Source organism: Syngnathus floridae, chromosome 12 (genome assembly GCF_059516105.1).
Source record: "Syngnathus floridae isolate MCC-2025c chromosome 12, RoL_Sflo_1.0, whole genome shotgun sequence".
Classification (NCBI taxonomy): domain Eukaryota; kingdom Metazoa; phylum Chordata; class Actinopteri; order Syngnathiformes; family Syngnathidae; genus Syngnathus; species Syngnathus floridae.
Genome location: NC_142424.1, coordinates 13,476,077 through 13,502,346, shown reverse-complemented (window position 1 = coordinate 13,502,346; position 26,270 = coordinate 13,476,077). Strand labels below are relative to the sequence as shown.

General features: G+C 42.4%; 1 protein-coding gene across 3 annotated transcripts in view; it reads left to right on the top strand.

The window, feature by feature from the left end:
• The window catches only part of mapkap1 (MAPK associated protein 1), a 102,075-nt gene extending 83,444 nt beyond the window's left edge, over positions 1–18,631 (top strand). For 2 of the 3 annotated variants that reach the window (XM_088392033.1, XM_088392034.1), the window contains exons 10-12: positions 3,956–4,093; positions 4,701–4,798; positions 5,838–18,631. In XM_088392033.1, coding sequence (XP_088248159.1) covers positions 3,956–4,093; positions 4,701–4,798; positions 5,838–5,960 — 359 coding nt within the window. In that variant the 3' untranslated portion in view covers positions 5,961–18,631. The remainder of the gene's footprint in view (positions 1–3,955; positions 4,094–4,700; positions 4,799–5,837) is intronic. The other variant, XR_015861702.1, reaches the window with a different exon arrangement.
• Positions 18,632–26,270: the final 7,639 nt, after the last annotated feature.

The window sequence follows — 26,270 nt, the reverse complement described above, 5'->3', positions numbered from 1 at the left end:
ACAGCTCCGGTCGGCTGCCTCAACAATGGAGGCACGGAACATGGTCCACTCGGACTCAATGTCCCCCGCCTCCCCCGGGACGTGGGAAAAGCTCTGCCGGAGGTGGGAGTTGAAGCTCTTCCTGACAGGGGATTCTGCTAGACCTTCCCAGCAGACTCTCACAGAGCGTTTGGGTCTGCCAGGTCGGACAGGCATCTTCCCCCACCATCGGAGCCAAACCAACACCAGGTGGTGATCAGTTGACAGCTCCGCCCCTCTCTTTAACCTGTACAAAACATGCGGCCGCAAATCCGATGACACGACTACAAAGTTGATCATCGAACTGCGGCCTAGGGTGTCCTGGTGCCAAGTGCACACATGGACATCCTGATGTTTGAACAAAGTGTTCATTATTGAAAAGCCGTGTCGATCACAGAAGTCCAATAATAGAACACCGCTTGAGTTCAGATCGGGGGGGCGGGGGCATTCCTCCCAATCATGCCCTTCCAGGTCTCACTGTCATTGCCCACGTGAGCATTGAAGTCACCCAGTAGAACGATAGAGTCCCCAGAAGGAGCGCTCTCCAGCACTTCCTCTAAGGACCCCAAAAAGGGTGGGTACTCTGAGTTGCTGTTCGGTGCATAGGCACAAATAACAGTCAGGACCCGTCCCCCCACCCGAAGGCGGAGGGAGGCTACCCTCTCGTTCACCGGGGTGAACCCTAATGTGCAGGTGCCAAGCCAGGGGGCAATAAGTATGCCCGCACCTGCTCGACGCCTCTCACCGCGGGCAACTCCAGAGTGGAAGAGAGTCCAGCCCCTCTCAAGTGGCTTGTACCAGAGCCCAAACTATGTGTGGAGGCAAGTCCGACTACGTGTAGTCGGAACTATTCTGCCTCACACACCAGCTCGGGCTCCTTTCCAGCCAGAAAGGTGACATTCCATGTCCCAAGAGCCAGCCTTTGGCCGCCGCCCAGCTCGCTTTATACCCGACCCCTTTGACCCCTCCTACAGGTGGTGAGCCCATGGGAAGGGGGACAGACATACGTTTGTCTGAATTCCTCGTCATCATAGCATCAAAGGGCCCTCTTTTACCCATGTTCTGAGGAGCGGCTCAGAGCAAGCCGTTTTGATGCAGTTTCTCTAAATCTAAATGAGATAGTTCATTCCCCAATCCCTCCAGATGTGCGCCTCTATTTCCGGTCAGACATATTTGTATTTTTTTTAGCGGCGGTAGCGTTTATTTGACCGACAATTGATTGTTTAAAAGATGTCAACAGCAGAAGACGTTGATCCAACCACACATAACACGTAACAGAACAAATCCCCTCACAATATTTATGAACAGGTCATCTAAACAAGCACTGCAGTCAAGTTAAGTAAGCTAAGCGTTAATGAGAAGCTAATGAATGCATTTAACACACGACAGTGTTCCCCAAGAATGAACTGTGGCTGTGATTCGGCCAAAGCTCACAGAATAGGCAAACATGCATGCAGCGTCCTGGGCACTCAGGCGAAAAAGGGAAACATTTACCGTAATTTTCGGACTATAAGTCGTGGGTTTTTTCATAGTTTGGGGGCGACTTATACTGAGGAGCGACTTATATGTGAATTTTTTCTCAAATTTTCAAAATTCAAAAAAAAAAAGAAAAAAAAACTTAAACTGCGATAAACGAACCACGATGTAGCAAGGGATTGTTGTAATTTGAATTTCAAGTGACGTCAGTGGCGCGGCGGTTGTTTACATAAAGGACAAAGATTTGATCTACCGGCATCATTAGCGGCTTTGTTTGTAAGTGACACGGAGGACGAAGAGTTTGAAGGATTTAATGATTTGGAATGGCACAGAAGGTTTGAAAAATTATTATGGCTTTTACGCACACCCAGTCCTACTCTACGGAGCTTTCTTTCACCTCCGTGAATTGAAGTCGGGGCCGGCGCTCGGCCGGGTGGCTGTCCAGGGACGGTGGATGGGGCTCGGACATGGCTTCTACGCAAGCCCGGTCCTCCTCTACGGAGCTCTCTTTCACCCCAGTGGATGGAAGTCGTGGGCCGGCGCTCGGCCGGGTGGCTGTCCGGGGACGGTGGATGGGGCTCGGACATGGCTTTTACGCACGCCCGGTCCTATTCTCTGGAGCTCTCTTCCACCTCCGTGGCTGGAAGTGCCACCTCCGTGGATGGAAGTCCACGCCGCTACACACCTGGAAGACGACGCCGGTGCTTGGGGCCGTGTGGTGGTGAACTATTTATGTTATAGTTATTTGATATATTATATTTCGTATAGCAACTTGCATATGTTTGTATCGTTACAGTTCAGTACTTGTTGGCTCGTTGAACTCTTTTTTTGTTAGAGACGTATACCAAACCCACGTCTTTCCTTGTACTTTGGTAACGCTATAATATAGTTCTATACTAGATCTGTGGAATAACGACGAGGCTGACGCCAGGGCACACGCGCGGCGTTATTGACAAAGGCTAAGGAATTTGATCGATGGATTTAATGATTTGGAGTGACACAGATGGTTTGACAATATTGTTCTTTATATGATAGTTATTTGATATATACTTTATATATCGTTGTATGGGTCTGTGGAATATTTACAATATTTAGACGTCAGCGGCGCATACGCGGCATCATTCCCATAAAGGACGATCGATGGATTTAATGAATTGGAGTGACACAGATAGTTTGATAAACGTGTTATTTATGGAATAGTTATTTGAATAACTCTGAATGTTACGCCAGGCCCGTTCTCAGCTCTTCGTTTGTGTTTATGTCACGTTAGCATACCTATCGTTTAGCCTGTTGTTGCTCGTTCATGTCTGTTCTTGGTGTTGGAGTTTGTCGACTAAATTTCCCCCAAAATGCGACTTGTACTCCAAAGCGACTTATGTTATATATGTTTTTTTTCACGTTATTGTGCATTTTATGGCTTATGCGACCTATATTCTGGAGCGACTTTTAGTCCGAAAATTACGGTAAAAACTTTACAATAGGAATAAGACGAATAATTTACGCTCAAAACAGATACAATCAGTAAAATAAGAAATCAGACTTGAGCATCTTCAACTCATCATATCATTGTTTAATCAGTTCATATCATTTAAAATCATTCAACATTATTCCACATTCTTTTGTTTCATTCTTTCAGCCATCATATGCAATTTCTCAAGAAATTGCACTCTTGTATGATGTTACTTGTTGATTTGATAGATCTGATCTCATCAGTATTTATTGCTATTGCTTGAGCAAAAAAACAGTGAATAGGGGAGTTTTTCAATTATCAAACCAATGTAAAAAGCTGCACATTTACACCACTGTGCTTATTTAACATAATAAAAAACAGTGTTCCAAAAAACTAAAGCATGTCTTTGAAATCAGATTAACAGATTAATCGACTAAATCAATGACAGACAATGGTTAGTTGCAGCCCTAACCTTGTCATAGTGTCGTGATGAATGACGTGCCATGATGTGAGGCAGAGTTGTTCACATTGCTTGTATTATCTGTAAATGCATATGTTTAATTTGAAAAGCCATTTCAATAGTCTTTGCTGTTTTATAGAGGAAAGTATTATTATGAAATTCACTGATCTTTCTTCACAAAAATATAGTTTTCTCCACTTTTCAGGAGAAATGGCTACAGTTTGGGAACCCAACCAATGTTCTCCTGCTGATTACAAAAGAATAGAAAACTTCACACTTAATCTTCCTCCTCAAAGAAGAATATATTCTTACCTTGAGTAGATTTGGTGGCGTACATATGATCAAAGTACAATATTCTGTGGGTCTTAAAATCAAATCAGTCTCCTCTGAAAAGAGCTGTCAGTGGATGAGTAAATAAGTTTTGGGGTCTCGCATGCATGAAAATAAATGTATTGAAATGGAGCTATGTACATGGACTCATGGCTTAGATCCTAGAAGCTGTACATTGAAGAAAAAAAAATTGAAATGACAATACTTGACTTTGCTTTCAGGGATATCAGGAGAAAAGGTAGAGATTGACCCTGTCACCAATCAGAAAGCCAGCACTAAGTTTTGGATTCGACAGAAACCTATTTCGGTAGATTCGGACCATCTATGTGCCTGTGACCTTGTCGAAGAAAGAAGCCCCAGTAAGTGCAAAGCCTTGTCAACCATGTCCACATGTATGATGTTGATAGTCTTTTCTATACTGTTGGACTTTCTGAAACATGATCCTGGCTGATTTCTGCCAACTGGTGGACAGTTTTAATGATTTTTACTGCAGACAAGACTGATCTTCAGTCAGAAGCTGCGTAAGACCCTACTGGTCACTGACATACAATAAAAAGCAAACACATACCTGTATGTCTTGGGTAGATGTGCCTATTTCTTTAGACGTACAAGTACGTCCCGGGGAATGAAAGACTTAATAATAGAAGTACTCAGTAGGAGTTGCAGGAGTAGTAGTGGTAATATTACAATACTGTAAGACAATTTCTAAACAATTTGGAGTTCAACATTCCAAGTAAAAGGTATCGCAAATGCACAAGTTCTTCTCAGTGGCCTTCTTAAAACCACACAAGCCTAATATGTGGCTTGTATGTGACAGTCTTGCTGTGATTTTGATGAGCCGAAACCAGATGATGGACAGCAAAACATATGATGTCATACTGCTTCGAGAAAGTGTCTTACCATTTACTGATTTTTCTCAAGTGATTTTTTTTAACCCATTGATCTTCCTTTCTTTGCCTCTTCCAGACCATGCCATATTCAAGATTACTTACATGAGCAACCATGACTACAGACCTCTGTATTTTGAGTCAGATTCCACAACTGTCAATGAAATAGTTCTCAAGGTGAGTTTTGACTCACTGATGTCTAGGATGACAGAATAAAGTCTATAAACATAGTTTTATCTACTATACCTTCCGGACTATAAATCTCTCCGGAAAATAAATCCCACCAGCCATAGAATGGACAATAAAGAAGAAAAAGACACAAGTCGCACCGGAGGATGTCGCATTTTTGGGGGAAATTTATTTGATAAAATCCAACACCAAGAACAGACATGTCATCTTGAAAGGCAATTTAAAATAAAAGTTGAATTGGTAACAACAGGCTGAACGGTACGGCATGCTAACGTTACATTAACGTAATGCTAACTGAGAACGTGCCTGATGTAACATATTAAGAGTTATTCAAATAACTATAGCATAAATAACATTCTAACAAGTTTATTGAACCATCCGTGTCACTCCAAATCATTGAATCCAACGAAATCTTCATCCTCGGTGTCACTTATAAACAAGTCGGCTAACTCTGGAAGGAGAAGATGCAGCGCTTCTACATGGCTTACGTCAGACTCATCGTCAGTTGCAGTTCCAATTATTCCACGGCCTCGTGCGGATTAGTGTGAAAATATCATGTGAAATTCCATAGCCTTATGTGTCAAATTTAGCAGACTACGTCCAAAAAGTCTACCACCCTTCTGTTCCAACATATTATTAATTCTCTTCTGAGTTTTTTTTCCCAGGGGGAAATTGTTGCGCTGTTGTTTTTTAATACAGTTCTATCATATAAGTGCCAATGTTGGGCTCGCTTTACCTTTCCTTAAATGTATGTGTTTAGTGTTTATAACACTGGATCATGTCTTTGGGCTGTAAAGCGTTTACATTTGAGCATAGGTTGAGCATGCCACATCCATGTTTGCTAATCCACCTCCTCCAAATCTGTCTTGTTGATGTGCACCAAACATTCAGACAGCATCCTAAATTCCCTAAACAGACAGAGCAATCGCACAAGAGATTTCTTTACAGTGAGTGAATGCATTCAATTGTTGACTTGTGAATTCTTGTGGTGTGAATAATTTAATTTTCATGTACTATTTATCAACAGGTGAACTACATCCTGGAGTCACGGGCAAGCACCACACGGGCTGATTTTTTTGCCCAGAAGCAGAGGAAACTCAGCCGTCGGACAAGTTTCAGTTTCCAGAAGGACAAGAAGGCTGGACAGTAGAGGGACTCATTTATGCAGTTGTTATTTTGTCTGGAAATCTGTCGTCGAGCACGCACGCACGCGCACACATGTATGTACGTACGTATGTTTGGTTGTGTGGAAAGCGTGGGACTGGGCTTTGCCTGTGCATACTTGACCTCCCTCTGTTCACATAATTTTTCTCCAAGTACTCTGGCTTCCCCCCAGTCCAAAAACATAACATGTTTACTTCTTTTACCATTTTAAAAGTGAATGCAGGTTTGCCAGCTCTAATTATTTGGTCAGCTATCCTGGTGATCCTGAGCTGAGAGACGGTCCAGCCTGAGTCTCTCAGCTCAGGATCACCAGATCGCCAATATAATATTGACTCAGAACAGGATTAGCAGATGAATAAAACAGATGGCTTGAGTCATATGTAAGTAATAATAGGATACAAAATACAGGATACAAAAGTTGGCCAGTTTCCAGGATGTTTTATGTCTTCCTGTTGCAACACACCAGATTTGAATGATCCGATAATCATCAAGGTATGCAGATGCTTGATTATGATCATTTGAATCAGGTGTATTGCAGCGTGGGAGACATAAAAAGACAGGAAACTACCACTTGAGGACTATGATTGCAAAACCCTGTTCTTATGGGTGGCAATAGCTCATCTACAAACCGGATTCGGTTGAAATTGGGAAATTGTGTAAAATGTAAATAAAAACAAAATACAATCATTTGAAAATCCTTTTCAACCTATATTCAATTGAATACACTACAAAGACAACATATTTAATGCTCAAACCCATAAACTTTTATTTTATTTTTCAAATAATAATTAACTTAGAATTTTATGGCTGCAACATGTGCAGTAGAAGTTGGGAAAGGGCATGTTTACCACTTCATTACATCACCTGAAAAGTGGACTCATCAGACCACAAAACACATCCATTGTGCATCATAAATAATAAGCTTGGGCCCAGAGAACCCAGTGGCGTTTCTGGATGTTGTTCATAAACGGCTTTTGCTTTGCATGGTAGACTTTGAACCCACACTTACTGATGTAGTGACGAACTGTATTTACTGACAGTGGTTTTCTGAAGTTTCCTGAGCCCATTTGGTGATATCCTTTACACACTCGTGTCGGTTTTTAAGGCAGTGCCGTCTGAGGGATCGAAGGTCACGGTCATTCAGTCTTGGTTTCCGGCCGTGGCGCTTACGTGCAGTGATTTCACCAGATTCTCTGAACCTTTTGATGATATTATGGACTGTAGATGTGGAAATCCCTAAATTCCTTGCAATTTTGCGTTGAGAAGTGTTGTTCTTAAACTGGTCAATTATTTTCTCACGCAGTTGTACACAAAGTGCTTAACCTCGCCTCATCCTTGCTTGTTAATGACTGAGCATGTTTGGGTACCCACCTGTTCCTAAATAGCCTGATCACATGTGGGATGTTCCAAATGGGTGTTTGATGAGCTCAGCTTTCTCAATATTTTTTGCCACCTTTCCCAACTTCTCCTGGACGTGTTGCAGCCATGAAATTCTAAGTTAATTATGATTTGGCAAAAAACAATTAAGTTTATCAGTTTGAACATTAAGTCAAAGTCAGCTTTATTGTCAATTTCTCCACATGCCAAAGACACACAAAGAAACCGAAATTTCGTTCCCCCCATCCCACGGTGACAAGACATGGCTCACAACAGACAAACAAGTAAACAAGTATAACAAAAGCGTGCTGAATAAATAATGAATAAATAACACAACAATAAATAAATAAATAAATAAATAAGAGGAGCAGGAAAAAAAAAAAGGAGCAAGTGCGCGTACAGCAGACATTCCCGAAAATAGCGCAACAGTGCCGCACGCTACGCAGAAGGGGGTAGCGAGTTCAGGGCCCTAACAGCCTAGAGAAAGAAGCTGTTGGCGAGTCTGGTGGTGCGGGAGCGCAGGCTCTTGTACCTCTTCGCAGAGGGCAGAAGGTCAAACAAAGAGTGAGCCGGGTGACTCACATCTCTGGCAATCGAGGTTGCCTTGCGGGCGAGATGGGAGGTGTAAATGTCCTTCAGGGAGGGGAGCGAAGCACCAATAATCTTACCAGCCGTATTCACTATGCGCTGCAGGGCCTTCAAGTTCTGTTCAGTGCAGTTACCACCCCAGACAGCGATGCAACTGGTGAGGATGCTCTCAATGGTGCCACGGTAGAATCTAGACAGGACTGCCTGAGGAGCACATGCACGCCTGAGCTTCCGCAGGAAGTACAGGCGGCGCTGAGCTTTCTTTGCCAGTGACGAGGTGTTAACGGACCAGGAGAGGTCCTCACTGATGTGCACCCCCAGGAACTTGGTGCAGCTCACCACCTCTCCACCACAGCACCGTCGATGATCAGCGGCAGGTGTGTTGTGTGACCCTTCCGGAAGTCAACAATGATTTCCTTGGTCTTATTGACGTTCAGCAGGAGGTTGTTGTCCCTGCACCACGTGGTCAGAAGGTCAACTTCCGACCTGTACCGAGTCTCGTCGCCCTTCGTGATGAGACCCACCAGAGTAGTGTCGTCAACAAACTTCACTATGCGGTTGTCGCTGTAGGTCGCAGTGCAGTCATGCGTCAGCAGGGTGAAGAGCAATGGACTGAGCACGCAGCCCTGGGGGGCCCCCGTGCTCAGCGTGATGCTGGCGGAGATTTTGTCGCCAACACGCACCACCTGAGGCCTCTGACAGAGGAAGTCCAGTACCCAGTTGCAGAGGGAGGTACTGAGGCCCAGCTCGTCGAGTTTGCAGATGAGACGCTGCGGCACAATGGTGTTGAAGGCAGAGCTGAAGTCCACAAACAGCAACCTCACATATGAGTCCTTTCTCTCCAGGTGGGTGAGGGCCGAGTGGAGGGTAGAGCAGATGGCATCCTCAGAGGACCGCTTGGCACGGTACGCAAACTGGAAAGGGTCAATGGTGGGGGGGAGAACGGACTTGATGTGCTCCATGACCAGCCGCTCAAAGCACTTCATGATGATGGGCGTCAGTGCCACAGGGCGGTAGTCATTGAAGCAGGACGGTGCAGGTTTCTTCGGCACAGGTACGATGGTGGCAGCCTTGAAACACGAGGGGACGATGGCCTGCTGCAGGGAAACGTTAAAGATGTCCGTGAAGACACCCGACAGCTCCCCAGCGCAGTCCTTCAGCGCTCGACCCGGGATGTTGTCAGGGCCCGCCGCCTTACGGGTGTCAATAGCGGCAAGCGCCCTCCTCACACCGTCGGCAGAGAGGCGCAGGGGCTGCTCGTGTGGGGGGGGAGCGGTCTTCAGCGGGCAAGTGCTGTTCTGGGCGTCGAAGCGAGCAAAGAAGCGGCTCGTTCAGCAGACGGACGTCGCCCTCACAGCTCCTCGGCGCGGGCTTGTAGTCCGTGATGGTCTGAATGCCCCGCCAAAGGTACGTGCGTCCTTGCTGTCCTTGAAGTGGGTGGAGATCTTGCACGAGAACGCCTTCTTCGCTTCTTTGCCTTTGTAGTGTATTCAATTGAATATGGGTTGAGAAGGATTTTCAAATCGTATTTTGTTTTTATTTACAATTTACACAATTTCCTAACTTCAACCGAATCCGGTTTGTACAAAGCGGGCATGTTTACCACCTCGTTACATCACCTTTCCTTTTAATAACACTCAATAAACGTTTTGGAAGAGAGGAGACTAATTCTCTTAGCTTCTCATGTGGAATTCTTTCCCATTCTTGCTTGATGAACCGCTTCAGTTGTTCAACAGTCCGGGATCTTCCCTGTCGTATTTTACGCTTCATAATGCGCCACACATTTTCAATGGGAGACAGGTCTGGACTGCAAGCGGGCCAGGGGAGAACCTGGACTTTTTTACTTTGAAGCCAGGCTGTTGTAACACGTGCAGAATGTGGCTTGGCATCATCTTGCTGAAATAAGCAGCGGCGTCCATGAAAAAGACGTCACTTGGATGGCAGCATATGCTGCTCCAAAATCTGTATGTACAAAATCAGCATTTATGTTGCTTTCACAGAAATATAAGCCATGCCATAGGAACGAATGTACCCCCATACCATCACAGATGCTGGCTTTTGAACTTTGCGTTGATAACAGTCCGGATGGTCCGCTTCCTCTTTGGTCCGGAGGACACGACGTCCAATGTTTCCCAAAACAATTTGAAAAGTGGACTCCTCAGACCACAAAACACTTTTCCATTGTGCATCAGTCCATATTACATGAGCTCGGGCCCAGAGAACCTGGCGGCGTTTCTGGATGTTGTTCATAAACGGCTTTTGCTTTGCATGGTAGACTTTTAACCCGCACTTACTGATGTAGTGACAAACTATATTTACTAACAGTGGTTTTCTGAAGTTTTCCTGAGCCTATTTGGTGATATCCTTTACACACGTTGGTTTTTAAGGCGGTGTGGGATCGAAGGTCACGGTCATTCAGTCTTGGTTTCCGGCCATGGCGCTTACGTGCAGTGATTTCACCAGATTCTCTGAACCTTTTGATATTATGGACCGTAGTTGAAATCCCTAAATTCCTTGCAATTTTGCTTTGAGAAATGTTCTTAAAGGGCATGTAAAGACACTATGGGGTCCCAAAATGTACTATTTGATAAAGATGGACTTGTTTTTTTGGAAACTGTTGTGAATTTTTGAATAAAATTGTGAATTGACACGTAATGGATTAAAAATCAACGGTTTATATGTGATCGTAGAAGTTCATCCTGGAAATTGCCGAAGTGACTGAAGTAGATTATAGGAGGCCGAGCGTTGCCGAGTTACTTAACCTATGTAAGCATAATGGCGGATACAGAAGTGGAAGCGATGTCGTCTGACGAATCTCCCTCAGATGATTCTTCACCTTCTGACGAAAATGAAAAAGAGTATGATTTCTTTCTTGGGGTACAAGGCCACCAATTTGAACCAGTGAGAAGTACCCCAGCGACTGAAGCATCGCAAAACGAAGGCATGGAAGGTACAGCTTGATCGGAAGAAAATCAATGGCTATATACTGATATTGTTTTGGGTGTCCAATTTAATAAATTCTAAGAAAGTTGCAAAGAAAATTTCTTTTAATAATATATTCGGCAACATATTTTTTTTATAGGGTAGAAAACAGTAGGAAAAAACATTTTTAGGACTGGGAAAACCCATGAACGATTATTACTTTGGTGTGCTAATTCTTATTTTCCCTTTGCACACAGTATGTTACTACCGAAGTTACACCTATAGTTATAAGCCTAAACGTTTTTTATTTTTCAAATAACATAAAAGGTAACTGTTAGAAAAATTGTATATATATGTTATCATGCGTTCTCTAATGAGTACTTATTCACAATGTTACTGTTCAGTATGCTTGCTGCTTTGCCTTGCTTATTCTTATCTTGTACAACAGAACAGGAGGATTACGGCTGGGTCAGGGGCGAGATGACGGTTGTGTCAAACAAGATGCTGCTGACAGCTCAGCGTCCACCAGAACAGATCGTGAAAACAACACGTCAAACGATGCGTCATGAACCTTCTGAGCTTCCTTAAAGAACGTCACTTTCTCTTTTTATCTCTCAGAATATCGCTTAAACTGTTTTGCTGATATAGCCATATCTGCACGCAACACTTTGTGCGTTACTCTTTGTTTCTTTTCTTACGAGACGAAGCCACAATCTCTTTCCCCCCCCCCTTAAGGGCTAATCGTCTCACACTGTGGGTAGGGCATTTCCAAATAAAAAGAGCGAGGAGTGTAAAACAGATTTTTAGTGTATTTCGGGACTGCTGTAAGTCTGATTGCACTCCTCGCGAGAAAAGACTCAACATTCTGCCTCACTGGTTTTGTCTGCTGATCCTTTTGCTGATTCTGAACCTGACAGATTTTTGGGGGCTCGTTCCGGGGTCTCAATAGACCTATTTCGGGGTTCCGGCCGACTTTTCGACGCAGGACAAGTCCTTGGCCAAGGCATATAGATAGAGAAACCCTTTTCACGGGGCTGTCTCGATCAGTCGGTTGGACACCGGAGTGGTTGACGAGATCATCCGAGGAGAAGGCCCAGCAGACTGTGAGTACGAATCTTGATTCTGTTGAAAGGAATGAAAGTGTAGTGGCAAGAGGTCACTTGAAACCTTGACAATTCTAGACCCTATCAAGTGCATTTAGAAACAGTTAAATTCTGTATGGGATGCTGGAGTCCCCTGACGTAAACGTCAGTTAAATTCCATAGGAGGGCAGACTCCTCTGTTTTCTAAAGAAGTAAAGACGTACAGGTAGTTGGAGCAGTTAAATCCCGCTGAGGTGTCGTGGGGCCTCCTCACTAACCTTCCTAATGTGTTAGTTTTCTGCTGCCATCTGTGGTGGGTTTTCCTTAACCCTTGTTTAGCTGGTTTGGCTACTTTCTCCATGAAAAGATAGGTTTTATATTACTTTGAGAAAAAGGTAAAGATAAGTTTTCCTTGCACAATAGGAAGGTTAAAGAGTTTGTTCAAATCCACGGGAGGGCGGGCTCCCCTGCTTGCCTGTGAGACGATAAGAATGCGCATTGTGTGAGTGTGTGTATGGTTTGACTGAGAGTGATCTCATTTGAGCTCTCCTTTATGTAAACAGTGGTTTTGTGAGAGTAGAGGAAAGGAGACATTTAACCACTGTTCTGTGAATTAAATTGGCTTTAGGACACTGTAGGTGCCATTCGAATTGCCAACTCCGAAATTTAGAGAAATAAACCATGGGAAAATCAAATAGCAAACAAAAGCCGCTACCCCGACATGAATTAAAATGCAACGGGTCGACACCGAAAATATAAAATATCTTGACAAATGCATATTTTGGACAGAGGTGGTTGCATTATGCGACGTGGCGGTGGCGAGGCTCTCCGCACTTCAGTTGCTCCCCCCACCCTTGTTATCAGCTGGGAAGATTGTCATGTCTATGTTGTGGGCCCGTGTGTTTGTTTCTGTGTATGTTTGTCTTTGTGTATCAGTTCGTTATAAAGGTTGGAATTGCGTTAAATTGGTGCACGAAAACGGTGTGCTAGACAATGGTTTATCAGATTTGCATTGTTAAATGTAAAAATTAGAAATTATAGAATAATATGACGGTTGTGGGCAGAAACTCATCCGACGAGGAGAGTGCCCAACCCTCATAAAAATGTGAGAGTAAGAGAAAACATACATTGTAGAACTGGATAAAATTAGGTTAATGATTAGAAATCAATGGTGTCATTATTATTCTCTAATCCCCTGCATTGCAAATGTCTTCTTGATGCAGATAGGTTAACAGGCTAGGACTTTAGTGAGGAGATAATTTATCAATTGATGGGGGTTAGTAATTGTCCGAATTCTAGTCACATGTTTTGAGGGACCACAGCAACAACACTATATTTAATTTGCAGGCCATTATTTAGTATGATATGACAGTGTCTAGCTAAGTAGACTGTTCTATCAAAAAAATGTGAGCGTGAAGGAGGAGGTTTGATTTGTAATCTGACATTTGGGTCCCATTTTGAAGAGTCTCTGCAGGAGCATAGATTGTTTTTGTTTAAAGATATGTTTAACAGTTTATCTCGGTGCAGTAAGGATATAGCAATTTTGCAAGACTTAAAATTAAAAATTAAAAAGCAAAATTACATTCTCATTTTCCCAGATGAGAGCAAAATTGAAAGATAAGGAAGACGAAGAAAAGATAAAAAAGAACTTGCTGTTGCACTAACAGGAAGATGATGACAGTGTCAGCGCGAGCTCGCTTAAGAATCGCAGCTAAGAATGTGATGAATGAAGATGAGAAAAATGATCAAATTACAAAGACAGATGTTGTGGCACGGCAAAGCGAACCATCCTTTCCGTCTTTGTACCCCAAATTAAACAACTAATTGCTTCCTATAATTTGAGAGGTGATGAAGTACAACAGGTTTTCATGGCATCCTTAACCAAACATTCGGCAAGCGTTAAAGGCACCTGGAGTCCTTTTGATCTCCAGGGCCGTCCATTGGAATATAACAGGGTGCCATTACAAATACAAATTGACCAACTATTGGGCAGGATAAAAATAAAATTCCAACGTAGAGCAAATTACACAGACATTGGCCGAACTAAACAAAAACAAGATAAGTTGTTTGAAGACTTTAGACACAGACCAGAAAGAGTGTTCAACTTATGTCTATGATCAACAACTCAAAAATGCTCTACATGCAAATTTGCGACCAGTATTATGTCGACAACGAATAAATTCGACAAATTTTTTCCCTATAAAATGGTGCCGTTTGGGTTTGAAGTATATGGTCGCTTCAAAGGAGGAAAAGCATGATTTAAGATACGCGATTGATCAATGAGAAGGCTATCCCTTGTGCCAGGGGTGTCAAACTCATTTGTTCGCGGGCCGCGGTGTAGTCATGGCTTCTTTTGGAGGGCTGGTATGACTGGTATACCCGAGTAGATGTGTGAGCGCCTCATATTGTGGGAGTTGCAAAACAAGCTGACGAGTAACTCGCTTTCAAATCAGACAAATACGAACTGGTCTAATATTTAAACTTACAACATTATTAAGAGGGAAGATAATTTGCAATTCGAGTAATGACATGAATATGAAGCACAATTTGACACCTGTGCCTTATACAAAGGTAAAGTAGGATTAGGAATTGCTTGCAATATAATTACAAATTAGTTAACACCTGTGTGATTGATTGATTGATTGATTGATTGATTAATTGATTGTCAGATTGAGTGAGTGAGTGAGTGAGTGAGTGAGTGAGTGAGTGAGTGAGTGAGTGAGTGAGTGAGTGAGTGAGTGAGTGATACGGTTTTGCAGCTTTTTCACGAGGCAATTTAAGACCTCAGAGAGGAAAGTTCCCGACTCTATTGTATCCGTTTCAGACAATACATATGGTTTATATCCAATTACATAAATGTGAAGGGAAAGAATATTGTTTTTTCTGCATTTATTTGTTTTCTGCATTTATCTTATTGTAAAAAGGTGATCTCCGCAGACCCAACCTAAGTACGGAAGGTGAGCAAAGTCTGGTAATAGTGCCTGATCCTGGTGCCAAGATCCAGGGTTGACACGAAAGCTAGCAGAAGCCAATTTCCAAGACACCAACCCGAAGCTCAGGGTGTTGACTCTGAGGAGATCCAAAAACATGAGCATTAGAGAGTCATTTGGTGAGTACTTTAAGCGGGCTGTGGCCTGCGCAAAGTCTGCCATGTGTTTTTGGTTGCTTTTGCTGGTTTGTGTTACCATTGTATTTTTTTTTTTCGGGGGTTATTTTATTGGGAGGGATGGAGTACCATGAGCCTCGAACATTCTTCTCTCGGGCAACTACCAACGCTGATTCTAATCAATATGGCTCATGGGGAAAAATTGCTAGACATAAGCACAACACAAAATCCCCTTTTGATCATGTTGTTTGTACACCAGACCGCGTTCCAACTTGCGTACCATGGCTTTTGTCTTGGACTTACAATAACTCATTAATGTTTACTGTGGCTCCTAATACATCTTGTTCTATTATTTTACCTATGAAAAGTTTGAAAGGTTTCGAAATGGTCACCCCGCTCTCTGGTTCCAGTGAAGAGGCTGTGTTCTTTGCTAAACGAGTGACTTTGAAGAATCAGGGCACAAGCCTCCTTTTGACTCTTACACTCCCTGATGGTCAAATTCGTCCGAAGTTCCTAAGTGTGCTGTTGTTTTAATGTTAAACTCATCCATTTCACCCACTCATGATTGTTTTAAATGGGATAAGGTTTACCCTGTTGCCTCTATGACAAAATATAAACCCCTTTTTTCGTCCGATGTAGCTAAGGGTAATTTTACATGCATTAGATTACCTGGTACTGGTGAGAAGCTCGGCGCCCTACCTACTCCATGGTGTGAGTCCATGACCAATGTCACTGCCCCTTTTTTGCCCATTGCTCGTAGTGATATTTGGTTTTGGTGTAATAGTAACAAACTTTATGATAGGTTGCCTTTAAACAGCTCTGGAATTTGCGCTTTGGTAACCCTATTGTTTCCTGTTCATTTGATACCAATGTCCTCTTATGATCTAACATCTTTTGCTAAGTCCGTAGTGCCCGAATACTGGCCGAGAACGAAGCGAAACGCCGAATGGCAGGGCGCAGCTAATCCAACTTACATAGACGCCATTGGTGTTCCTAGAGGAGTACCAGATGAGTATAAGCTGGTGAATCAGATAGCAGCTGGTTTTGAATCCGCCCTGTGTTGGTGGTGTACTCTTAACAAAAATGTTGACAGGATTAACTACATCCACTACAGCGTGCAGAGGCTTGGAGACTGGACCGAGGCGTGTTTCAAGGCGGTCCACTCCCAACTGGCCGCTACTTCCCTTATGGCCTTCCAGAGTCGAATGGCCCTTGACATGCTACTCTCAAAAGAGGGCGGTGTCTGCGCCATGTTTGGTGAGCAATGTTGCACATTTATTCCAAATAATACCGCAGCCGACGGAAGCCTGTCCCAGGCCCTTGAGGGTCTGAGGACCTTGAATGGGAGGATGAAGGAACACAGTGGGGTGAACACGGAGGTTTGGACCGACTGGTTGAACGTGTTCGGAAAGTACTGCACCCTGGTTTCCTCGGTCCTGGTCTCCATTGCCGTTTTCTCTGCCATTTTGACCCTGTGTGGATGTTGCTGCATTCCTTGTCTCCGATCCTTAATTAATAAGCTAATTACAACTGCTATCTCTCCACCAGCTGAGACTTTTCCGTTGCTCCAAAGGGATGACCTTTCGATCGACGGGAGTTCTTTCTCTAGTGACGACTCTGTCAGCGAATCCATTGTGGTAAACCTGTCCGATTTGTTTCGTAACTCTGGCTTTGACGATTAAGACTCAATTTCCTCCCACGTGTAAGTTAGTTCTTGCGAAATGTGATCCCTTGGCTGAAAGTCTTTTGAAGTGGCCATATGGGTGATAAGTTAGTCCCCGAGAACTTATGATAAACAGGGGGGAATTGTTAGAAAAATTGTATATATATGTTATCATGCGTTCTCTAATGAGTACTTATTCACAATGTTACTGTTCAGTATGCTTGCTGCTTTGCCTTGCTTATTCTTATCTTGTACAACAGAACAGGAGGATTACGGCTGGGTCAGGGGCGAGATGACGGTTGTGTCAAACAAGATGCTGCTGACAGCTCAGCGTCCACCAGAACAGATCGTGAAAACAACACGTCAAACGATGCGTCATGAACCTTCTGATCTTCCTTAAAGAACGTCACTTTCTCTTTTTATCTCTCAGAATATCGCTTAAACTGTTTTGCTGATATAGCCATATCTGCACGCAACACTTTGTGCGTTACTCTTTGTTTCTTTTCTTACGAGACGAAGCCACAATCTCTTTCCCCCCCCCCTTAAGGGCTAATCGTCTCACACTGTGGGTAGGGCATTTCCAAATAAAAAGAGCGAGGAGTGTAAAACAGATTTTTAGTGTATTTCGGGACTGCTGTAAGTCTGATTGCACTCCTCGCGAGAAAAGACTCAACATTCTGCCTCACTGGTTTTGTCTGCTGATCCTTTTGCTGATTCTGAACCTGACAGTAACATTTTCATACCCCAAGAATCTCCCTTTTGGCAATTGCACGGCTCTGTCTTGGCACTTTCGAGGGGGGGTGGGTGAACTTGGGGGGGCTCCGTTGTCTCTATTATGCTTATATGTGAAGTATTGGAGACAAAACACCCAGAAATTGTATGGATCTTCGCGCTATCAATCGCTAAACAATGGGGGGAGTCCTATCAACTACGTCACGGTACCATGTGATCCAGAATGGCGCGGTTCATGACAGGGGCAGGAAAGATCGAGAAATACACACAAATTGACTGCGTTTGGCTCAAGAATGCAATTTTATTTCAAATTATATAATATTATTTGGATACAGGTGAATATAATCGAACATTCTGAGTGGCTTTTAAAACATGTTAAAGGTGCCTTCACATACGCTTTAAACCGTTCAATTATTTTCTCACGCAGTTGAACCCCACCCCATCCTTGCTTGTGAATGACTGAGCATGTTTGGGAAGGCTCCTTTTATACCCAATCATGGTACCCACTTGTTCCCAATTAGCCTGATCACATGTGGGATGTTCCAAATAGGTGTTTGATGAGTTTTTCTCAGCTTTCTCAGTATTTTTTGCCACCTTTCCCAACTTCTACAGGACGTGTTGCAGCCATGAAATTCTAAGTTAATTATTGTTTGTCAAAAAATAATTAAGTTTACCAGTTTGAACATTAAATATGTTGTCTTTGTAGTGTATTCAATTGAATATGGGTCGAGAAGGATTTTCAAATCATTGTATTTTGTTTTTATTTACATTTTACACAATTTCCCAACTTCAACCGAATCCTGCTCCTGCAGGGGATGAAATGCAAAAACAACCACAAAAGGTGCAACATTTTTTGTGTGTTCTTTCATTCTGACTTCTCCTCGAAGGCCTGCATATATGTATTACATCTACTTCTGTGTAATGTCTAAAGTACGCAAACTTATACAATATAGTTTGTAGTTTTTTCTATCAAGAATGTAAAATATTTAGCAGGAGAACATTTTAAATTACCAGCAGTCCACCTATTCATTGTTTGTGCCTTCTTGTTTTTACTTTTTGTGTTGTTTACTTGTATGTATGTTGTGTACTATGTTTTGTCACCGTGGGATAGTGGGAAACGTACTTTCAATCTCTTTGTATGTCTTGGCATGTGGAGAAATTGACAATAAAGCAGACTTTGACTTTGACTATGGCATTATGCCCTGTCATCATTTGTGTCTACTTAAGACTGATTCAGCTTTGCTTTGGTTAACAATATTATCATATAATGGCTATCAAGAGTCTACGCAACCCTGTTCAAAAGGTTTTTGTGGTATTAACTCTTTCAATGCCAAGCATTATTAGAAAATGTGACAACCCCTAAAATCCCGGCCGATTTTGAGCTTGTTCAGTCATCTTTCAAGGCCGACAGAATATTGTATGCTATGGCGATGTAAACATGGTGGTACCAAGTGAAAGGTTAGACTCTGTTCTTTCATTAGAAATAAAAATATTATTCTACCTAATACTCAAATCAGCAGACAAAATAGGGAGTGTCAGTCGTGCACTTATCTGATGTAAGTGACCGGCTCTCCGTTTAAAGGGTAAAATTCTGTACTTAGGCCCTCTGCAGTAATGCGGCCTGTAGGGGAGACGAGAATTGATTTAAGCCGGTACGGAAAGAAGATTCGTTCCGAGTCTAACCGCTGTTCAGGTAACTAATCTATGGTTAGATTAATTCCGTCATTTCCGGACGCCAGTCCCGCTGAAATCAAAGAAACCCGAGGGTTGTGTAACTACTTTGTCGAGACCCAGGATCTCCTCGATCGCGGCCGTTTCAGCGGCTCTCCTTTCCTATTAAGATTGTTGCTTTTGTTATCCGCTCGGAATAGTTTAGCTGTCTTTGTTAAGACCGCGGGAACTCGTTTATTTTCAATAGCGTACACTCATCCTAGCTGATCTTAAGTTAATGGTTTCGAACCAGATTCTGACACTCCCTGATGTCAAGGATTAAAGCTGTCTTCATTTAAAAAAGAACTGAACTAAACCGTTCAGTTCTTTTTTAAATGAATGAAGTATGACTATGAAAGAGATTTAAAGCATAAAAGATCAAAATAATCATTAATTGAAATTAGATGATTATAAAGTAGAAATTTAATGAATAAGCCAGAAAGAGAATTACAAATTTCAATTGTTTGAACAACTAAGAATAATTTTCACTCACCATTCTCAATAGAGCAAAAACGATTCAGTCTCGAAGTTCTCTCAATTGAAAACTCAAAAATATAGTAAAAAAGGGTAAGAGGCTAGAGGTCTAAAATGCTGTTTGGTGGAAAAGTCGAGTGATCAGTTGTCCTTGTTCCAAAATCTGAATTCTGTTTAAAAGAACAGGCTGGCCTAAAGAATGGAGATGACGACACCCTAAAAATGGCTCCTCTCTCCTGCACCGAGCTCTGCATCTCCTAGCCTGTCTTTGAGCTTAAAATTGGACTAAGTTCAATTTGAAGATAGTATAAATTCATCTTAACGGACCTTGGGTTAATCTCAGAAAGAATGAAATCTATCTTTGTCTAATCGGCGTTCTCGACCCACGGCAGTAGCCTCAGGGGCCATATCCCTGACGGGGAAAGCCCACCGGGCGAGAGAGAGAGCCATGCTCCTTGTCCGAACAAACCTTTTATACTAGTCCAGTTCGTGGGTACTATGCCTGCTTGGTCACGTACCAGTTTTTTTCCATGACGTCATACATTGGCCTCAGATGACCCAAATGTTTCCAGAATAGACTGCACCTGGGCTTTGTCTATGCATACTTGACCTCCCTCTGTTGAGAGCTGTCTTACAATAAGGCTATTGTAGCCCTTTTCCCGGTAATGTCTGTGAACAGTGGCTTTTGATACCTGGACTCCAACTTCAGTCCACTGTCTTTGAGGCTCCCCCAAATTCTGGAAGCGACTCTTCTTCACAATGCTGTTAAGGCTGTGTCAAACCTGCACTTTTTATTAAAGTGACCGGCTTCCCATCAAAGGGTTCGATAAGCCAGGGTGAAGGGACTCGTCCGTCTCTGACCACCCGAGTTAGATTAATTCTAAAATAATCAATATAATCTCTTTATGACCCCAATCCGTTTTAAATCAAACGACGCTCGTGCTGAGTAACTCAAATTTGAGGCACGTCGTCAGAATAACCGCACCAAAATGATGGCTAGATTGCCCTAGTTGTGCCGAAGTAACTATTTATATTGTTCTGCTCTACTCTGTTGCCGAAGTAGCGAGCCTACTTATCTTTATTCGATGAAGGATCGAATTAATGGAAATATGACAATAATAGTATTTGAGAAGAAATTGAATACATTAATTCTAAAACTATATATAAACTCCTAACCGTTGAAATGCTTCAACCAACTCGATTGTTTTAACGAATAATATTTCTTTTAAAACGAATCAAATTTTTAAACGAATTATAATTATCCTTCAAATAATTTTGAAGGCGGGCGGCTCGGTGGCGCGCTGGGTAGCACGTCCGCCTCACAGTTAGGAGGGTGCGGGTTCGATTCCACCTCCGGCCCTCCCCGTGTGGAGTTTGCATGTTCTCCCCGGGCCCGCGTGGGTTTTCTCCGGGCACTCCGGTTTCCTCCCAAATCCCAAAAACATGTTTGGTAGGCCGATTGAGCACTCCAAATTGTCCCTGGGTGTGAATGCGAGTGCGGATGGTTGTTTGTCTCTGTGTGCCCTGCGATTGGCTGGCAACCGGTTCAGGGTGTCTCCCGCCTGCTGCCCGTTGACGGCTGGGATAGGCTCCAGCACGCCCACGACCCCCGTGGGGACTAAGCGGTTCAGAAAATGGATGGATGGATGGATAATTTTGAAGGCAATTTAATGCTTCAATTGTCCAATTTAGACTTAGACGTGGCCCGACAAATACGCGACGGGCCCGCGACCAACGGACAATTTAACGGATTTTAATCTGACAATAATCCGACTAGTCTAATTTAAACACATTCGTTGTTTTACTTATATGAAGTACATATTTGAACGAATTAAATATTTAACGGGATGAAATGATTCTTCAAATAATTTTGAAGGCAATTTAATTCGGCAATCGTCCAGTGAGACTTAGACGTGGCCCGACAAATACAGGACGGGCCCGCGAACAACGACAAATTAAACGGATTTGAATCTAACAATAATCCGACTAGTTTAATTTAAACACCCTCGTTAATTTTATTTATCACGGTCCGATTTTATACCATGATAACTACCTGTAAATGAATCGAATTGTCAGAACAACAACAAACAATCGATTGCATATACCATACAAATTAGCGCACAACGAATTAAATGATTATACAAGCCACATTTATTGAAGAAGCATGAAATAGAATTACAAATCTTAATTCTTCCAACAACTTGAACAATTTCACTCACTGATACCCGTACAAATAAAACCATCCAGTCCCGGAGTCCTTTTGATTATAAAACATAAATCAGAAAAGTAGGAAAAGGTAGCTACCATTCGTGTGCTATTTTTGGTGGAAATAAAGTCGAGTGATCAGTTCGCTTTTATTTCTAAAATTCAAATTTGGGAAATAGGTTGGCCTCGAGAGGACCGACGCTAGCCGGACGGCTGTCCTCCCCCTCGCGTAAACACAGAAAAAGCCGTTCCCCTCACCTAGTTCCTCATGAAATGTCGTCAAGTCCAATCCTTTGAGTTAATCCAAGTAAGCGATCTTGCGTCTCACACAAAGATTCCTGAGGCTTGAAAAAAGTCTTGGAACTCTTGCGGGCTTCTTCACGTATCAATGCTCTTCGGGAGAGAGAAGCCCCGTGGTTGCCTGCGGTCGCTTTTTTATAGGCCCACGCTAAAACTGCTGCCCCTTGGCTTGTTTCCGTTTTTCCCACACACTATTTTCCACCAAAAATACAGCCACCACCCTGGTGAGCCTCCCAATTCCTCTTTTGACTTCTTCACATCCCTTTTTATGAAAATAACACTTCAATGTTACATGTCAATAAGACATAAAATCATGAATCCTTGATTATACTGATTGAAACATCTCAAGACATCTGAATTAACCTTTTTGAATATTTCTTACTGATTAACACGTCATAACTTTAGAATCAACCTTTTAAACATGTTTTTACTGATTAACACGTCATAACTTTTGAATCAACCTTTTAAACATTTTTTACTGATTAACACGTCATAACTTTTGAATCAACCTTTTAAACATGTTTTAACACACCACCATATTCATAGTAGTGGGCACCTTGGTCCACTTATGTGATAATATTGCTCTAAGCTGTTACTAAATATATTTAGCCAAGCAAAGAAATAAAATAAAAAATCCAAACATTTGTGCTTCCATGTGTGACCCAAAACGGTTAGTCTGTTTATCCCTATTTTTGCTAGTTCAGCTTGTTTTGTCTGACTTCCCTTCTGGTCTCATGTAACGGTTTGGCACCATCAAAAATTTGGAATTTCAGCAATGCCAATTTACCCAATAACTCTCAATTCAAATTTTGCATCATCTGCTGCTAAAATTTGGAATTTCAGGAATGCCAATTTATTCCTGTGAACAATCCAATACTCACTTTTTGCACCATCTGTTTTCCCCATCCACCATGTTACTTGACAGCTGCGGTCATCTCTCATGGTTGTGCAGCGTTTCCTGCCACATTTCCCCCTCTCAACAGACTTTTTGTGGATGTGCTTTGAAACTGCACTCTGTGAACAGCTTGCTCTTTGAGAAATTTCTTTTTGTGTCTTACCCTCCTGATAGAGGGTGTCAATGATGGTCCTCTGGACAGCAGTCAGATCAGCAGTCTTCCCCATACTTGTGATTTAGTTTACTGAACCAAGCTGAGTGTTTTTCAAGGCTCAGGAAACCCTTGCAGGTGTTTCGAGTTAATTAGACGATTCAAGTGATTAGTTGAATACTAGTATACTTTTTCGTGATATTATAATATTTTGAGATACGATATTTGAGTTTTCTTAAGCTGTATGCCATAATCAGCAATATTAAAATAATAAAAGGCTTGCAATATTTCAGCTGATTTGTAATATTAAAATATTCATCATCAAATTCCCACGGTCGTTTCATCCCACCGCCCTAATAAACTTTTGAGAGGTGATATTAGGCCTAGAGAACACAATTTTACTTGCATCCCGTTGAAAAATCCTTCGATAGATACGCACCCTGATCAACCGATTACACTTAAATTCGGTTTTATGAATATTAGATCACTTCATACGAAAGCAGTTCTCATTAATGACCTTATCACGGAACATAATCTAAACGTTTTTGGACTTTGCAAGACCTGGTTAAAACCTAATGAACTGCTGCCACTTAACGAGGCCTCGCCTCCAAATTTTGTGAGTTCGCATGTGGCGCGTCCTCGAAAAAAGGGTGGGGGTGTCGCCCTCATCTCAAATTCTGAGCTTAGATTTAGGCCTCGCTCAATTCACGTATTTAAAACATTTGAAGTTCTCATTGTGCGATCCACTGCTTTACCGTCATTCTATCTTGTTGTCATTTACCATCCACCCGGGGCTTACTCTGGCTTCCTGGATGAATTTTCTGAATTTGTGGCTGATCTAGTGACAAATGCAGATAATATAGTTATCATGGGTGATTTCAACATCCACCGTCAGAACCACTGACTTCGGCATTTCAAACTTTAATCGATACGTTTGGTTTTACGCAAGCTGTACAGGCAGCAACGCATAAGAATGGAAATATCTTAGATCTGGTATTATCCCGGGGACTAGCAACCTCAAATATAGCAGTACTGCCATACACTACTGTTCTGTCTGATAATTTCTTAATAAAATTTGAAATTTTAGTTCCTTGTCAAAGACAAGAGAGCAATCAGAATTATAGCGGCCGTAATTTTAACTCCATGACTGCAACTGCGCTATCTGAGTTACTGTCGCCGGCAACCGCCATGTTTCCCGCATACAGCGGCTCTATTGATAATCTTACAAATGAATTCAATGCGACATTATTAAAAGCCATCGACTCTGTGGCGCCGCTACATCTGAAAACTCGCCGTAGATGGCCAACTCCGTGGTTCACAGATGAAACACGTACGTTTAAATAATTATGTAGAAAGCATGAGCGCAGATGGCGTTTAACCAAACTTGAGGTTTTCCATCAGGCATGGAAGGACAGCCTCCTGAAATATAAAGATGCGCTTATTTTAGCAAAAACTCGTTATTTTTCGCAAGTCATTAATCTTAATAAAAACAATCCTAAATACCTATTTGATACAGTGGCAAAGCTAACTCTGCGCCAGCCGACCCCCGATAGCTCCTTCCACTCAGCTGACGAGTTTATGAAATTTTTTGCTCAAAAGATTGAGTCCATTAGGGACGAGATCAAGAATACCATTCCAATCGCTCCGCCGGTTACTAGCGCTGGGGTTCATGCAATAACCCTCTCAAATTTTAAAAGCGTGTCCCTTGAAATGCTTACAAAATTGGTTAGTACGGCTAAACAAACAACATGTTTACTCGACCCGCTTCCAGCCAAAATACTTAAAGAATTATTTCCAATTTTAGGACCGTCCGTCTTAAATATAATCAATCTGTCTGTTTCCTCTGGGAGAGTGCCAACAGCCTTTAAAACCGCTATTATTAAACCGTTACTTAAGCGAGCAAATCTTGACCCGGACTGTCTCAGTAATTATAGGCCAGTTTCAAACCTCCCATTCATAGTCAAACTTCTCGAAAAAGTAGTAGCGCAGCAGCTTATTGATTACATGGTCGCTAATAATCGATATGACTCTTTTCAGTCTGGTTTTAGAGCTAATCATTCTACAGAGACAGCACTTGCTGAAGTGACTAATGATCTCCTCATAGCTATGGATTCAAATACGTCGTCTGTGTTGTTACTACTCGATCGTAGTGCTGCCTTTGACACTGTAGACTTCGATATTTTATTAGGGCGTCTTAAAAGTTGTGTTGGTATCTCAGGGTCAGCACTAAGCTAGTTCAATTCCTATCTATCAGACAGGACGCACCGAGTAGTCCATGGCAATACGTCCTCTGAGCTTTATAATGTTACGTGTGGTGTCCCACAGGGATCGGTACTCGGACCGATTTTATTTAATATTTATATGATTCCGCTTGGGGACATAATACGTAAATATAATATTAGCTTTCAATGCTACGCGGATGACACCCAATTATATATGCCGTTATCGATGACAGATCCCCGCGGGACTGTTGTAATCTCGAGGCGTGCCTTGCGGAGATCAAGCAATGGATGTCTCTCAACTTCCTTCGTCTTAACCCAGATAAAACTGAGATGTTGATAATTGGTCCTACTCGTTATCAACACTTATTTAAGGAAACCACTATAACTATAGATAACCGTACTATCACTCAGAGTGATACGGTAACTAATCTCGGGGTAATATTTGACCAAACGCTCTCCTTTCAAAAACACATTAAGAATATAACCAGGATTGCGTTTTTTCACCTTCGTAATATTGCTAAGATTCGTCCTATCCTCTCGACCGGGGATGCGGAAACTATTATACATGCGTTCGTCACGTCGCGCCTGGACTACTGTAATGTATTATTCTCTGGTCTTCCTAACTCCAGTATCAAAAGTCTACAGTTAGTGCAAAATGCCGCTGCGAGGCTGCTCTCACGGTCAAGAAAATTTGATCACATTACCCCAATATTAGCCAAATTACATTGGCTCCCGGTCCATTCCGTTCTTCTACTAACCTATAAATCACTGCATGGCTTAGCGCCTTCATATCTCGTCGACCTAGTCGTTCCTTATGTTCCGTCTCGTAACCTTCGTTCGCAAAATGTTACACCGAGGGCCAAGAAAAT